The sequence below is a fragment of the Sparus aurata genome, chromosome 19, assembly GCF_900880675.1.
Source record: "Sparus aurata chromosome 19, fSpaAur1.1, whole genome shotgun sequence".
NCBI classification, from domain to species: Eukaryota; Metazoa; Chordata; class Actinopteri; order Spariformes; family Sparidae; genus Sparus; species Sparus aurata.
In genome coordinates, this window is record NC_044205.1 from 14787658 (window position 1) to 14802607 (window position 14950).

General features: G+C 41.6%; 1 protein-coding gene across 1 annotated transcript in view; it reads left to right on the forward strand.

Annotated features, from left to right (window-relative positions):
• cntnap2a (contactin associated protein 2a) overlaps positions 1–14950 on the forward strand; it is a 328136-nt gene that overhangs the window by 292062 nt on the left and 21124 nt on the right. The window contains exons 20-22 of the mRNA XM_030397660.1: positions 2799–3035; positions 7247–7480; positions 8122–8255. Of these exons, the coding sequence (XP_030253520.1) occupies positions 2799–3035; positions 7247–7480; positions 8122–8255 (605 nt within the window). The remainder of the gene's footprint in view (positions 1–2798; positions 3036–7246; positions 7481–8121; positions 8256–14950) is intronic.

A 14950-nucleotide genomic window follows, 5' to 3' on the forward strand; every position in this document is an offset into this window, starting at 1 on the left:
GCTCACCTGCCAAGACAGTAGGTAACATTTAATGAGTATAATGAAATGAAATGTCCCTCTGGCATAGATACAAATATAACGATACAGTACATATGAACACGCATGCATGAAGATCTCACCTACAGTTCAAACGGAGTGTGTTTTCTTGCATCCGATTTTCTTCCAGCGTTGATTAAAGTTAAGCCAGGATTTATCTTCTGAAATGTGACTGCTCATGCGCTGCGCTACTTTTTTTGATTTATACTCTACATTAACACGTAGGTGTGAGGAATTACTGTAGACTCTTGTTTATTGCAGTACACGGGAACAATTTCCATGCAGGGATCCGTCTGAAGTAAACCCATTATGGACCTTTAAGAGAGATAGTCAGGGAAGAAAAACATTGCTGTAACCCAACAGATATAAAGCACTGGGCCGGTAAAATGGGATTTATATGATAATATCTACCCCCCTGGAAATTCTGGTGGGCAGGGGAGGCTTCTGGAATGGCATTTAGGCCGTATGAATCAAAAATACTCATCTAAAACCAATACAAATGGCATTCTAAAGTAATAAACATGGAGTGGGTAAAGATCGTTCAGGGGATCTCCTCAATGTTGAGCAGGAAACAGACAAACGAAAATATATAGGGCATACCACCATTCTATTAACCCACTCATACAATGATAATGAAGGAAGCGGTGCAGCAGATGTGAAGCCTGTGAGTCTAAATGGGAAATTTATCTATGTGGTTGGATCAGGCTTAAAAGAAAACACACACACATATATATATATATATATATATATATATATATATATATATATATATATATATAGATATATAGATAGATAGATAGATAGATAGATAGATAGATAGATAGATAGATAGTGTATGTTAATCCCTGTAACTGTATACATATTGCAGGGGTTTATTCTGCAGTGCATTATTACTCAGTAATGTAGAATCCACACCGTGGAGGAGTTTAACGCTGGAGGTCAAAGGTCTCATTCTATGATTTCTCTTTTAATCAGGAAGTTGGCTGCATATAAATATGTGTGCTTATTAGCACATCATTACAGGGTAACATACCCTTGAGCCACACACAGCACATCCATGGATATGTAGGTGGAAACACATGTGCATTGGTGTTTAGCTTTAAATTACTGCATATGAGTCTGAATTTATACGTCCATGTCAGTATTTCTGTGAAGTCATGCTCTTATGTGCTTTGTGTGTATGTGTAAATATGAACTCTGAAGCCTGACCAATACTCAATATATAAGGCTGATACTGAGATTTAAGAGAATTGAACATTAAACATCTGATAATGATTTATCAGCGAGGTAAGACGTTTTCCAATCAGCTTTGGTTGCAACAAGAGATCAATTTTAATTGAAGAGTAAACTACATTTTCAACAATTACAGTTAATGTAAACATACAATTACAAGATGCATTGGAAATCAAATTCTTGTAAGAAATGTACCCAAATATTGCACAACATCAGATTTTTGCCAACAGTGTGTGCCACCATATCTACCAAAGCAGGTGATTAGCCGAGATTGACTCTAGTCAGCATCAGTCAGGCTCTATTACACACCATTTGTAATTTATACAGAGACCGCATCCACCTGTATTTGTGAGTGTGTGTGTGTGTGTGTGTGTGTGTGTGTGTGTGTATGTGTATGTGTGTGTGTGTGTGTGTGTACGTGTCCACCTCGGTCTCCGCAGGCCTCAGAGCCTGCTGTCCATTTAATCAGAGACTGATTTAGACCCGGGTAAACAGGTGGCAGAAACCTCCAGCCAATCAGTGGTACAAAATAGATTAATTAACAGGTCTACTAAAAGTCAAATTCATTGTGGGAATGAAAAGAGGAGAATGTGTATGAAAGCGCAGCTGCATTGTGATGTGTGAATACTGCATAAAAGTCAAAAGACATACTATTAGTAACCTTATCTGTACTGTAGCTGTGTGGTTAACCTGGCAGGTGTGTGCATGATAATGCAGCTGTTGAGGAAGGACACTGTGCGTGTCAGAGTGTGTCTCCTTATCACATCTTCTTGAATGGATGCTTCTACGTAATCCGAAAGGATGCAATTGGGAGGTTTTAATAACTAAAATGCCCCTCAGCTCTTGTTAATGATAGTGTGCGTGAGTGTGTGCCGATACTCGTGTGTTTATCCATACAGTGTAACCATCCTCTGTGGGTGAGCTTGTGTACGTTAGAATCTATACCTGTGGGTGTATGTTTATGAGTGTGTTTATTGCTATAGTCATTTAGGTCCACATTAATCTATTTAACACCCCTACTCTGTCCAATATAATGGGTAGTTAGACTGTAATGGTGCAAGGCCAGAATGACGATGGAAGCACTTTAGAGGAATGGCTATCGACACCCCAAGGCTAAGCATTGATGCGTCTATTGACTCCTTCAAGTCAGGTGCGCTGTGTGTGGTGTGTTTTTAAATGTGTGTGTTGGATGTAGTATACATGCATTCGTGAAACCATTTGCATGTCTATGCGTGTGAGATGTTCATTAAGACACTGTGTTCATTAGGGTGTTTTAATTAGTGAAGAAATCGAACGAGTTGAAGGTTGTTTCAAGAACGGCGTCACAGTCGGAGCGATTAACGTGACATCAGTGGCTTCCTCCGGGCGTTAGGATGTTAACGTTTTCTAAAGAGATTAAAACAGCCTCTTGCATTCGAAATGACTCCCATGACCCTGGCTTCCATTCGCCCTCCCTTCCTTCACTTTATTTGTTTTCTTTCCTGCCTCACAATGCCACATTTTCCCTGCTGCTTTCCCTCGCTTCTCAGGTGCTGCAGGTGGACAGAGGGGGTTCCTGGGCTGTATTCGAGCGCTACGGATGAACGGCATCACCCTCGATCTGGACGAGAGGGCTAAGGTCACACCTGGGGTCAAGCCCGGTTGCCAAGGCCACTGTACTAGTTTTGGGATGTACTGCCGGAACGGAGGGAAGTGCGTGGAGAAGTACAACGGCTACTTGTGCGACTGCACCGCCACTGCCTACGACGGCCCTTTCTGCACCAGAGGTGAGAGGCATTTTATGAAAGACGATTTCAGTCTCTGATGGGAGATCATGTGACTGTACGTAAATGCCACTATAGTGCGTCACATTGCTTCTCATCTTCAAAACCTCAATTCTGAGACAAATCTATCTCTCCCTGTGTGGGCTTTCAGTTATTTTTTTACGTCCAATTTTATTTCTCTTTTTGCCAGCGCTGCAGGGTTTTTTTGCAGTTCCCTAAGGTATCTAACAGTAGAAGATAACAGATTCTTTTCTTCTTTTATTCCTTTGCTCAAAACCTTTGTCTGAGGAAGGGCACCTTTATGAAACCACTTTATCACAGACATAGTGACACTTCCGTTCACAAAACCAGAATCTCACAGCATCAGGATTAATGCTGGTGTTGTTGTGTTACAATGAGCTTCATTGCCTCACAGTCCACTGTGATTTTTTTGCTGCACTCTCTGATTGTCCTGACTACCTATTCAGTTTGGAGCTGTCTGTGTGGAAAGTGTTTGGGCTTATGATAAAAGGCATCGATTGAGAGTGATATTGTGCTTACCCACCAATTCTCCCCGACTTTAAAGTGCACTCACTGAATGATAAAACACAGAGCTTAGAGATCAAACTGAAAAACAAATATGCAAGTCTCTTTCGTAAGCACCGGGTATCTCTAGGTTTTTTGAAGTTCAGAGATCAGAATTGTCACACGGCTCCTGCGTTGTGGCATATTGCTCCGACATCGTGTTTGTTTCACAGGGATTCATTAGATACAGCATTAAAGTTCCACTTTCCAAAACAAGTTTTCATAAAACGCTCTGGGGAGAAAAGCAGCGGTGCTGTCAGAGGCTTTCTGCTAGCTCCCAGTCAGAGAGTTGATCCCCGACACGTGAATTAATTTGTTTCCTAAAGCCGAATAGTGTTTTTCCCCTGTGCTAGTGGCAGGGGGGGGTGACAAGATGACAGAAAAGCAAAGTGTGTTTGTGCGCGCATGTGTGTGTGTGTGTGTGTGCCAGGGTGACAGTGTGTGGTGATATGCTAGTGTAAGACATGAGAAGACCTCCTCTGAATTCTGTCATAACCAATCAGCCATTTCAGGATTTAAAGAATAGAGATTACTGTCTACGTGAGGGTGTGTGCATGTGTTTGTGTGTGTGTGTGTGTGTGTGTGTCTGTGTGTGTGTGTGTATTTGACTGTCTGTATGTCATAAGAAGATAGAGGCAAAGAAAGGGAGAGAGCACACCCTTGTGTCTGTTTGTTTCTGTGCATGTCTCCTCCTTCCTTCACTTTCACTCATCACTGCTTCAGGTCTTCATCTCCGCCTCCTTCTCCCCTTTCCTTTCCCTCCATTTGCGTTTCCCTTTTCCCCTCACTATTCTTACACTTATTTTCTTCTTCTCTTGTCTCATCTCCTCTCCCTTTCCTTTCCATTTTATTTATGACTCATCCCTCCCTATTTTTGCTTCTCTTTGTGCCACTCTCCTACCATAAAAATCCTCTCGCTCTTCTCCACCTCTGCTTTTCTCTTCTCCTTGTTTGCACTTTTCCTTCATTTCCTTCACCTACTCCTTCCTTCTTCTCCCCCCCTTCATCATCACTAAGTCTATCCTTCCTCTTCTTTTCTCAACTTTGTCTGGTTTCCTTTCTCTTGTTCTTGCCTCCACTGCCCTTTCTCTCTCTTCTTTAACTCTTTCCCCTGCAAATGTCCACTTCCTGCCAGCCTCTTCCCCCTTCTTGTCTCTTCTCTCTGCCCTCTCCTTTGTTCCTTCCTCTCCCAGTTGCCCCTCTCCTGTTTTCTCTTTCTGAATTTCTCCCCTTCACTTTCTTTAATCTCCCCCTCTCTCCCCATTCTCCCAGCGAGTGAAAAATGCATGAAGCCAGCCATAATTGCATAGTGCATTTCCATTGTATCCATATTTACACGCTGCTCAGGGGACCCCACCGTATTATTATTACACACTCTCATTCTTCTGCTTTTCTGCCCTTGAGGGTCACAGTGTGCACATGTACATACATAAACATGGGTACACACACACACACACACACACACACACACACACACACACACACACACACACACACACATACATACCTGTAGAGCTTTGCGCTTTTGCACAAATCCACTTTCCAAAACTTCTTCATGCGCTGACATAAAACACACGCGCGCACACACACACAAACACACACACACACATAAAGAGTCCCTGCCCTAGAGCAGAGTTTTCTCATTCCCTCTTATGCTTCCAGACAATGTGTTGCTGCTGAGGCTCTGGGCAGATATTCTGAGTCTTTCTTCTTTTTTTTTTACAGACAGGCCACACATAATCTACAATATGTGTGGAAAAAAGATAAAATGTGTGAATGTTTAGCTTTTAAAGTGAAGGGGGTGGCAAGATAGATAGATCGCAGCGTGCCACATGGGAGCTTATTTTGGAAAAGATTTGTACAGTGCTAAATGGCGAGAGACAAATTTTGATCTTGTTTGCATTGTGCCATGAATTTCACGAATGTATGTAGATTAAAAGAACAATTTTGTAAGGAAAACATTTTGCATGTTTTTTGTGAAGATAAAATACCATTTAGATTTGTGTAAAGTCAATCAGTGTCACCTTGGCACAGAAAACTAATTAAAAAAAAGTTAGGTCATACTGACAGCTGCAGTTATGTGAAATGAGAGTCAGTCAGTGTTGTGAGCAAGACTACCAATGACCTAATAAAGTTAGCTAGGTTAGCTTAATCAGATATTTCGGACTCCCTCTAAAATGCATGAATTTTAAGATAGCAGTTCTGAAACAAAAATACTTCATTTTAAATTTCTAAATAAAACAAAGTACTACTTGCATTTCGAAACAATAAGCAGTATGTCTCACCAAGTGTGAAACTGGAACTAGAGCAAAAGCTGCGGTGCTTTTGAATATTATAATCACAAGAGGTTAATAGTCAGGTCTTCACATATGAACGCAGCTGTGAGGTAAGAAGCAATTTACCCATAGATGCTGTGGCTTGTTTTGTGCATTTGTTTTGTCGATATTGTGTTAGAAGAATTCAGTGAAGCGTGCCGCTTTGATGGAAATACTGCAGTTTGTCTTATTTAAGTCTGATTCATTTAATACCCAGCAGCATGGATTTTGGCAGACACTGAACAATCCAGCGGTATCACAAAATAAAGTGCGAACAGGCTATTTGAAATCTTGACAAGCTCTCTGCCTAGTTAACACAGAACAATTGGTAAAATGTTCCCTCCAGCTTTAAATTATATCAGTGCACAGCAGAATAGAGGATAAAATTGGGGTGTAGCTAAATAGAGGTGAGATTTAGCCTATATGCCGATACTAGTCACAGAACTTGTTATTCTCTAGTAATAAGCCTATTAAATTTAAGTTATGTAGCTTGAAGTATTTATTGTAATGTGTCTGCTGGGTGACGATGGGTGAAGTGAAGCTTTAAAGCGAGATGCGTAAATGTGCTCACTTTGTATTCTTCACTCACACTGGGTGTAGCTTTACATTTTCACTGCTGCCACTGAAGGAGAGGCAAACATGTCAAAAAATATTCCATGACATTTACACACACACATACACACGCAACCTTTGAGCCGCTGCTCCCGCCGAAGCCATTCTCCTTCATTTCACGCACATTTTGCCTTTTATCTCCCTTGTTACTGACACACTGACACTGTGCATGCATGCGCACAGACACACACGAGGAGGGTGACAGGAGAATAGAAAAAAGCAGATCCCCTCTGCTCAACACTTGATTACAAGAATCAATAAGCCCCCTGGAATAACTGGAATATGCCATTAAGTCTGTTGTACTGGTAAACAATGCATTGTTTGGTTTCAGATGCTGGAGAGCAGCAATTTAACACCCACTTTACTACACCTCATGAACGCAGCCATATTTATGTGTGTGCTTACCTCTCCCGGGCAATATAACAAGTCTACCCTGTTGTGTCTTGGAATGTGTGAGTTTCCCTGTGGCGTCCCTCTGATGGAAGGTGTTTTTCATCTTTGTTTTTTTCCTTCTATCTTTACTTCTGTCAGTTCTTTCGTCCTTGCTTGCGTCGATGCAATCTGTTGTGATTTGCATAGCTTTATGAGATATGTTAATTCTGCGGTCTGTGGTGTAGACATATCGACAAGCAATAATTATTGCATTTGTGTTTGTTCACCTGCTTGCATTTCTTGTGTTAATACAAAATATATATTTTTTTTTTTTTCTGTCGTATCACCCAGATGTTGGAGGTTTTTTCGAAGCAGGAACGTTGGTCAAGTACAACTTCATGCCTGAAGCAGTTGCAGGAGCCAGTAGGGACACAAAGATTGTGACGCACCAGCTGACACCACATGAAGTGAATCTGACAAAGGAGGAAGTGGCCTTTAGCTTCAGCACTTCCAGTGCCCCAGCCATTCTGATGTATGTCAGCTCCAAGACGCAGGACTATCTGGCTGTTGTTTTAAGGCAGAATGGTAAGGTCCCCACATGGAATCTGTATCCAAAGACGGCTCACTGTAATGCTTGTTAGTGCTGCAAAGTACGTCTTTAAAGGCTGTCCCTGCAGCACAGTTCGGAAAGTTCTATAATCTCCAAAAATCCTCCTCAGTCAGCGACCTCCCACTGAGTCGCTGACAGGCAGCTGAGGGCTTTGATAATGTAGAATTAAAATTTTACAGTGCCATCTAGCGTTTCAGCAATCAATGTCTACAATCAGCTAAATGAAATTAGAAATCACTCATGCTACCAAGGGGTGTTGTGAGTAGTTCATGGCCCCCCACACAATCAAGGGACAGTAAATAGCTATAATTCCCTGCCAAGCTTTCCCAACTATTCCTCATCCCTGCTCACAACCATTACTTCAGAAGGAAAAAATGTGAACAAACTTGATGTTAATATGTCTAGTTCTAAAACTCATCAAGAAGTATAACACTAACTCCCTGTGGAGTCGTTTGCAATCATGTTTTTTACAGCCATTGCTAGAAAACGTAGGTGTTTACTGGTGAGATCTCATGCCTCAATCATTTTAGAGAAGTGTAAAAGGAGCTGATGAGCAGAGATGTGAAGTTTCATACAACCTCACCACTCTTCACACCCCTGGCTTGTATGTCTTCAGGTTCGTTGCAGGTGCGGTATAACCTGGGAGGTCTGAGGGAAGCGTTTGCTATAGATGTGGACCAGCGTAACCTCGCCAACGGACAGCCACATAGCATCAACATGTCGCGAGTTGACAGAAGCATCACCATCCAGGTACAGACCTCAAACACACACACACACACCTGAGCACTCTCCAAAAAATTGTTTTTACGCTGAGAACGAGAAAGATCTATGTTTATATTTCAAGCTCCTACTAACAAGCAGCCATGGAGTGCATGCGATTGCCAACCAGCTACGTGCTTTCAAAACACTCACATACACACACTCAGTCATTAGTACACAATCACCGAACCCGGCCAGTGTTAGCTCAGTGGTTTGCATTAAGTCACCGTCCTGTGGTGTCCTGCTCTGTTCTCCACTGTGATGAAACTGCCACTGTTAATCCACTTCCAGTAGACAGCCTAAGTATAGCAAAAAAGAGAATACATCGATCTGTGTGTGTTTGCATGAGTGCAGGCTGTTGTGTGACTGTGGCTGCATATATTTGTGTTTGAATGTATGTATTTATTATTGAAGAGCATGCATGGCTGTGTGTGTGTGAGATGGAGAAAGAAAGACTGCATGTTTGCGCCTGTGCATGCTTGTGTTTGCCCTTAAATATGCGTGTGTATCTTTGTTTGTATGTGTGTGTTTGTGAGTGTTGGGGGGAGGTGGTGTGTGCTATTGCAGCTAAACAGCTTAGTGCAAATCAATACAGCCAAGCCTCAGTCAGTGGCTGTCAAGAATGGAGTGAGAATTCAGCTAAACTATTACAGACTTTGTTCAGGGCTGAAATGTTGAGATTTGGCTGCAGGCTGCAATTTAAGGAAACCACCTGTAAAATGGAGTTGTTATTATCGGTTGCTTCTGGATACGAATACACTGATAAAAAATATAAAATGCAATTCTTCTCCAAAAGCAATCCGGGGCACACAGTATGGTTTGTGCAAAATGAAGATATGCATTTAAAATGACCAACATAAGTAGTGGAATTGGTAGTTAGGTAGTCACCCTAACCCTAACTCTAGTTATGTGTGTCTTGTCGTTTTCTAAAATGAGAACCAAAAAGTACAATTGTCAAGACTTGAACTCTACACAACCATTTCTGTATGCACTTACACTTCTGTAATGAATCCAGAGAGTAACTCATCCACAGATTCACTTTTGGAGAGCCCACCGACCCACTAATGGACAGAGGGCGGCATGGCATTAATCAGAAACATTGACTCCCCTTCCTCCCTGCAAAACTGGAGTGTGTCAATAATTTTGCGTCACCCCAATTTTACAAATATCTCCACCTATCTGATCGCACACTGCATTGTTTATTCTGTATGGATTGCAATGCTCACGCTGACAGAACCTAATTTCCCTGCAGGCGTCATTGAAGTTTGATCTTATCTACAGTATCATCTTATCCATGCAGCACATATGATGTTGTATAAGTAAACATAGGGAGACGTAATGCCAGTGGGGAGACATTGCACGGATAATCCAATTGCTGTTTTGCCACGTTAGAAGAATTTAAGTATGACAGGAAGAACGCAAGTGTTTTACATGAATTACAACATGTTTGCAGGGCGTTTAAATGCATTTGGTACATGAAAAGGGAATGAGTGGAATAATAAAGATACTATAGAAGACTATAAATCTAGAAATTACAATGAAGAGCCTCTCTGACAGGTCTTTAATAAATGATGAGTTTCTTCATTGAATTAGTCTTATATAAAGAGTTTGGTGCAGTACGTATCATGCATAATAGACAGTAAATATTCAGTTGTGTTCCTTCTAATTCTGGCAACAGTGGTCAAGATGTCACCCCTCTGTCGTGATAATTGGAGATCCAAATGAAGCCTCTTCACTGTTGCTTTCATTAAGGTGAAATATAAGGTTGGCCAAAACGATTTACAGTACAGTTACAAAACTATAATCGTTAGATTGCACATGCTCATGGATCTATGACCCCATCCATACTGGAATCTCATCACCTGCACTGAAGCCCCACAGTGAAAAATTTCCGACAGCGAGAAAATTACATCGAAACATCCAATGGAAAGCCGTCCTCATTTTCCAAGCAAATCACATCCTGCAGCTGCTGATCACCCCGGTGGGAGTACTTTTACATAACACATTTCTTTTTACTGGCATGGAAAGTGATTGGAGCAACTGGACGTAGACTCTTTGCGGCTCACACGCGCGTATGCATGCACACCCTGTCTTCTTCCACTGGTTGATCGCAGTTTAGTCGTATCTAGATATCGATGTTCTGCCCAGCGTTCAGTGTGTGACTGAAATATTAACTGTCAGGCACATATCCCCAGTTTACCACTCCCCGCGTGCCCAGGCTGCACTCTAAATAACAATCCTTTGAATATTTTTGTACTCAAATGATGGGTTTGGCACTTAAACATTAAAGACTGTTCAGAGAATTAAGAGCAACACTGGTGGGCATAATTTGGATTCCAGGAAAAAAAACTGAAATCAGTAAAGGAACTGTGGTGGGAGGTATGGAGAGAAAAAAATTGATGAAGTAGATGAAAAGTAGAGTCAGAAGGTGTGCTAACAAAGATAACTTTGATGAGCGAAACTTTTTCATGCTGCCTTGCTGCCTCGGGCTCTTTCCAAGGTACAAACATCCACGCGTAAACAGATGCGGACATGCATACCAACAGACGCACAAGCAAGATCTTGTCAGGTCAACTCACTACAAAGGCTTCACACTGCTACACTACAAAATCAACTTTACTCAGTCTAATTTGTCTGTCCACTCTACTTCTCTCCCCCTATCTCTCCATACCTCCGCCGTCTACCTTCTCGTGCCTTTGAGGGGTTTCTGGTAATAGTTTATTTACTTCTCGCCAGGAACCATGACTGCAGCTCACATTCTCGCTAATGAGTTGCGAGGAGCGGAACATTTTCTGCCCGGGATGACAGCAGCAAGAGAAACGCTTAGCAAGACTAGGGAGTGAGAACATGGCCCTGACAGGAGTTCTCAGTCTGCTTGCTTGGTTCTCAAATACAGCATACACAGAAAAGTTATCACTATCAAATCCACTTGTCCTGATGTAGATGCCATGATCATATCAGACCAAGAATTGTGATGTGTCAGATGTCTGAACCTCTGAAATGTCTATTTCATGTAAACAAAGGATTGCATGAGCACTAGAAGGGTTCATGAATCATCAATCATCTTTCAGCTCATTGTTCTGGTTTAACAGCCTGCTGTGGTTCACTTTCATGGCTCTAATACGGCCCTCCTCCACCAAATTATCTCTGGGTTTTGGGCCAGTTTTGTTCAAGGTTATTTCAATTATCTCGAGTAAACTAGCTGCGTTTCTACCAGTCTTGAGCAGAGCCCTCATAATATTGGATGATCTGTCTTTAATGGATGGTGTTGCACAGAATGACATATTTCTTTAGGCTAACCTGAGCGTGGTTCCCTTGATGAAAAAAAACCTGTTGGATTTTTCAGTTGGATTTTGGATTATTGCAGAAAATAAGTTTATGATTCTTGTTCAGCAAGATCATTTTCACAAATGAACGTCACCACTATCATTATATTCATACCAGAAACACTAGAATAGTTTGCAGCTAAATTAGCTAAATTGCAGTAAAGACGGACAATAAATTAGTCTCTGTGTTTCGGCATAATGACATTTGATGTTCCCAACAACCTCTGTGGTCTCATTTCGCCGCTTAGCCACTTGTTAGCATCTGCTGTTGGTTGTACATATTTTATGTAAAACAAAATGTGAAAATCTCTTAAGTTGTGTTTCAGCAGACATTGTTTTAACCAAAAAACGATTGACTTAGAGGTGATGAAACCGGAAGTTCAAAAATGCCAACTTATTCCCAGGTTTTAGGACTAATTCCTGTGGCACTCAGTGCACAACAACCTGAAGAGCAGCACGTCACTTCTTTTGAACTTTCATTCAACACTCATCAGGTTGCCAAAAATTAGACTCCAAATGAAAGCTAATGTTGCTCTGCATCTACTGCATGAGTAAATGAGCAGCTAATTGCTATAGCAACTTCAAAGGCAGTGATATGTTAGCGTTGTGTTTATGGCTTCTTTACGCTGCCCCCAGGAGGCTCTGAAAGTAATTAGCACAGGTTTAAATAGTCATTGCCAAATATCTTCAGACCTTTTCTATAATGTATCCGTCAGACGGAGCTTTTAGAACTTGCACTGCTTTTTAATGTTCAGACTGAATTATCATAAAATGGGATGAAACTGAATCACAAATTGTATTATGCATTAAAGCCTAAAATGGCATTATTTTTACAGCTCACTATCCGCATTTGAAAAGTAATTATTATTTGGCTAACATGCTCAACAGAGTTTATTGCAGCTGCTTTCATCTGAGATGTGACAACAAGAGTGAGAGGCAGAGATATGAGTCAGACGCAATAAAAGTCAGTTATGCTGGCGGGCCTGCCAGTGGATCAAATTCAATTTCCAGGCTAAAAGAGCAAGTCAAGTGTTTACCTGAGGCTGCGGAGGTCTCAGTTCTCTGCTATCAGGGCTGCAAATCTTAAAGGCATTTAGACGAGCAACTGTTTAGTTTAAAGACACGACAGAGAACAAGGGGGAAGACAAGTAGGAGTGTTGTAATTGGAATCTGAGAGTACAAGGAGCAGAAGAGAGATGGAAAGTGAACGCAAAAGAAAAGAATAGAGAGCCAGAGAGGATGGGGTTGAAATAGAAAGATGGTGTCTTTGGATAAAGAAAGTAGACCCACAAAATATGATAACAAAGATCACTTTGATGCTTTCAGGTTATCTAACACCTTCATAGTCCTGAGGGCTTATTTCAATGTGTGGATTTACATATGCAAACAAACACCTGCCGAAATGTACGTGCAGACATACACAGAGCAGTGCTCAAAGCCGGTGTTTGGTTTTTTAAGCTGTCTGTGAGGTCTCTTCAGGTTAGCTCGCTATCAAAGACGCACCAAGGCTGGATCAAAATAAATTCCCATCTCTCCATCTTTGGCTTTCCCTTTTCTCTCAACCTCTCACACACTGAGAGGGTTTAAAGATGAAAGTGAGGAATCCCTTCAGGCACCAGACAGCTCATCTCTGTCTCCTCCTCTCCTCTTTACGTCGCTGATGGTTGTTGCTGCAGTCGGCATCAGTGGTGTGAATGTCTCACTTTGGATGAACAAGACAATAATTCAAGAGTTCGCTTGATAATGATGTTTCACTTCCTTAAAAAGAAAAGAAATTAGCATTTATTTGCACTTAGCTTCACTAATGTTTAATCTGTGATGGGAGTGTTTTTTTGTCCCTCAGATATCATTAAGCAAACAGAACTGCCGGGGAAAGAGAGAAAGCGCTCAGCCTACTGTAAATTACTTTGAATATATACAGCACATTGTCTAAATTAGATTCTTTCTTAGCACATAGTTAGGGAAATAGATTTCACCCATTGTTAATTTTCTCTTTGTCTAACCCCTTATTACTTTGCTTATGTAAGCTTTATGTAACCTAAGGAGAAAATGGTGTTGTCTAAATGGTGCAGCACAAAAGGAAAGGATCCCAATAATTGCGGTTGTAATTGACAAACTTTGGTTAAAATGAGGTTTCTTCGCCGGCTGTCTCACTCCACGGACCATTTTGTGGGGTTTTGGGACTCCGACCACCATCCCTGACTGTGAAGCCAATTTGTTTTCACAGATAAAAGTAAATAAGCTGAGCGCAATTTAATTGTGCCCCATTATCCCACCCTCCAGTCACCGTGGAAAACAAAACCCACACAATGCTCCACTGAGACCAGGCTTTTGGAAAGAATCAAATTAGGATATGCTCTGTGTGTTTGCGCGCGTGTGTGTAGTGAGAAAGAGGGAGAAAATAGTCTGGAAGCATAGTGGGTGGAGTGATTTTTCTCTATGGGAGGCCTCCAACCTGTAAACAAGAGAGAGCACACACACACACATGAATCTCAACCCTTTCGTGACGGTCGAGCTTGGCTCACGGCTAACAGGCCGCGACAGCTATTCAACACATGAATAGAACAAATTTCCAGTAAAACACACGCTAACAAAAGTCATTGTTTCCAATCAACCTCCCCTCTCCCAGCTCCAGCCCGTCGGTATGCATGCTGCAGACCGGTGCACACCGAGATACAGTTCTCCTGTGAGCCGAGGGAAAGGAAGAAGGAAGATCTTTTATTTCTGGGGCGCACCAAAACCAATTTGCGGGGTTGAAATGATTCTCGTCAATAGCACCGGCTGCAGCCTTCAAGCTAATTAGAAACTTCAGTGAAACAGCAATAACAAGTTAATTATGTTGCAGGGATATTAAAGTCGTGTATTCCCTCCCTCCATCACCCCTCCCTGCTCTCACATCTCCACCGACGCTCGTCTTTGTAAACACGCTGCTTGTTCTCTCTGTGTTTTAGGTTCTGGGGAGAAGCTTTCAACCCCACCAGACTTCAGAGATTGCACCGATGTGTGCTCATTTACGTCTAGTTCTTGTGAAGAGCTGTTTGTTTGCAGGGTCATTATGGAAGATCGCTTTTCAGTTTGCTTTCAGCTGTGACTGGCTTGACTAAACAAAAATGAAAAAATAAATTAACGGCTTTCCAAATAAGAGGTTTCCTTTAATCATCTTGAGTGATGCTTTGAAGTGAGGATCAGTTCTCATAAAGTATTTGCTGTGAGGATAGATGTCTCCTCATTGGTATTTTTAACAGGGATAGAGCTTTGTAGACGACGCTCAGTGTGGGGATTTTCACACATTTATCTCACACTGTTTAGAAAATGGTGAAAGAAAGATGATAAAAGTTGTAAAAGATAAAGTGAATAATA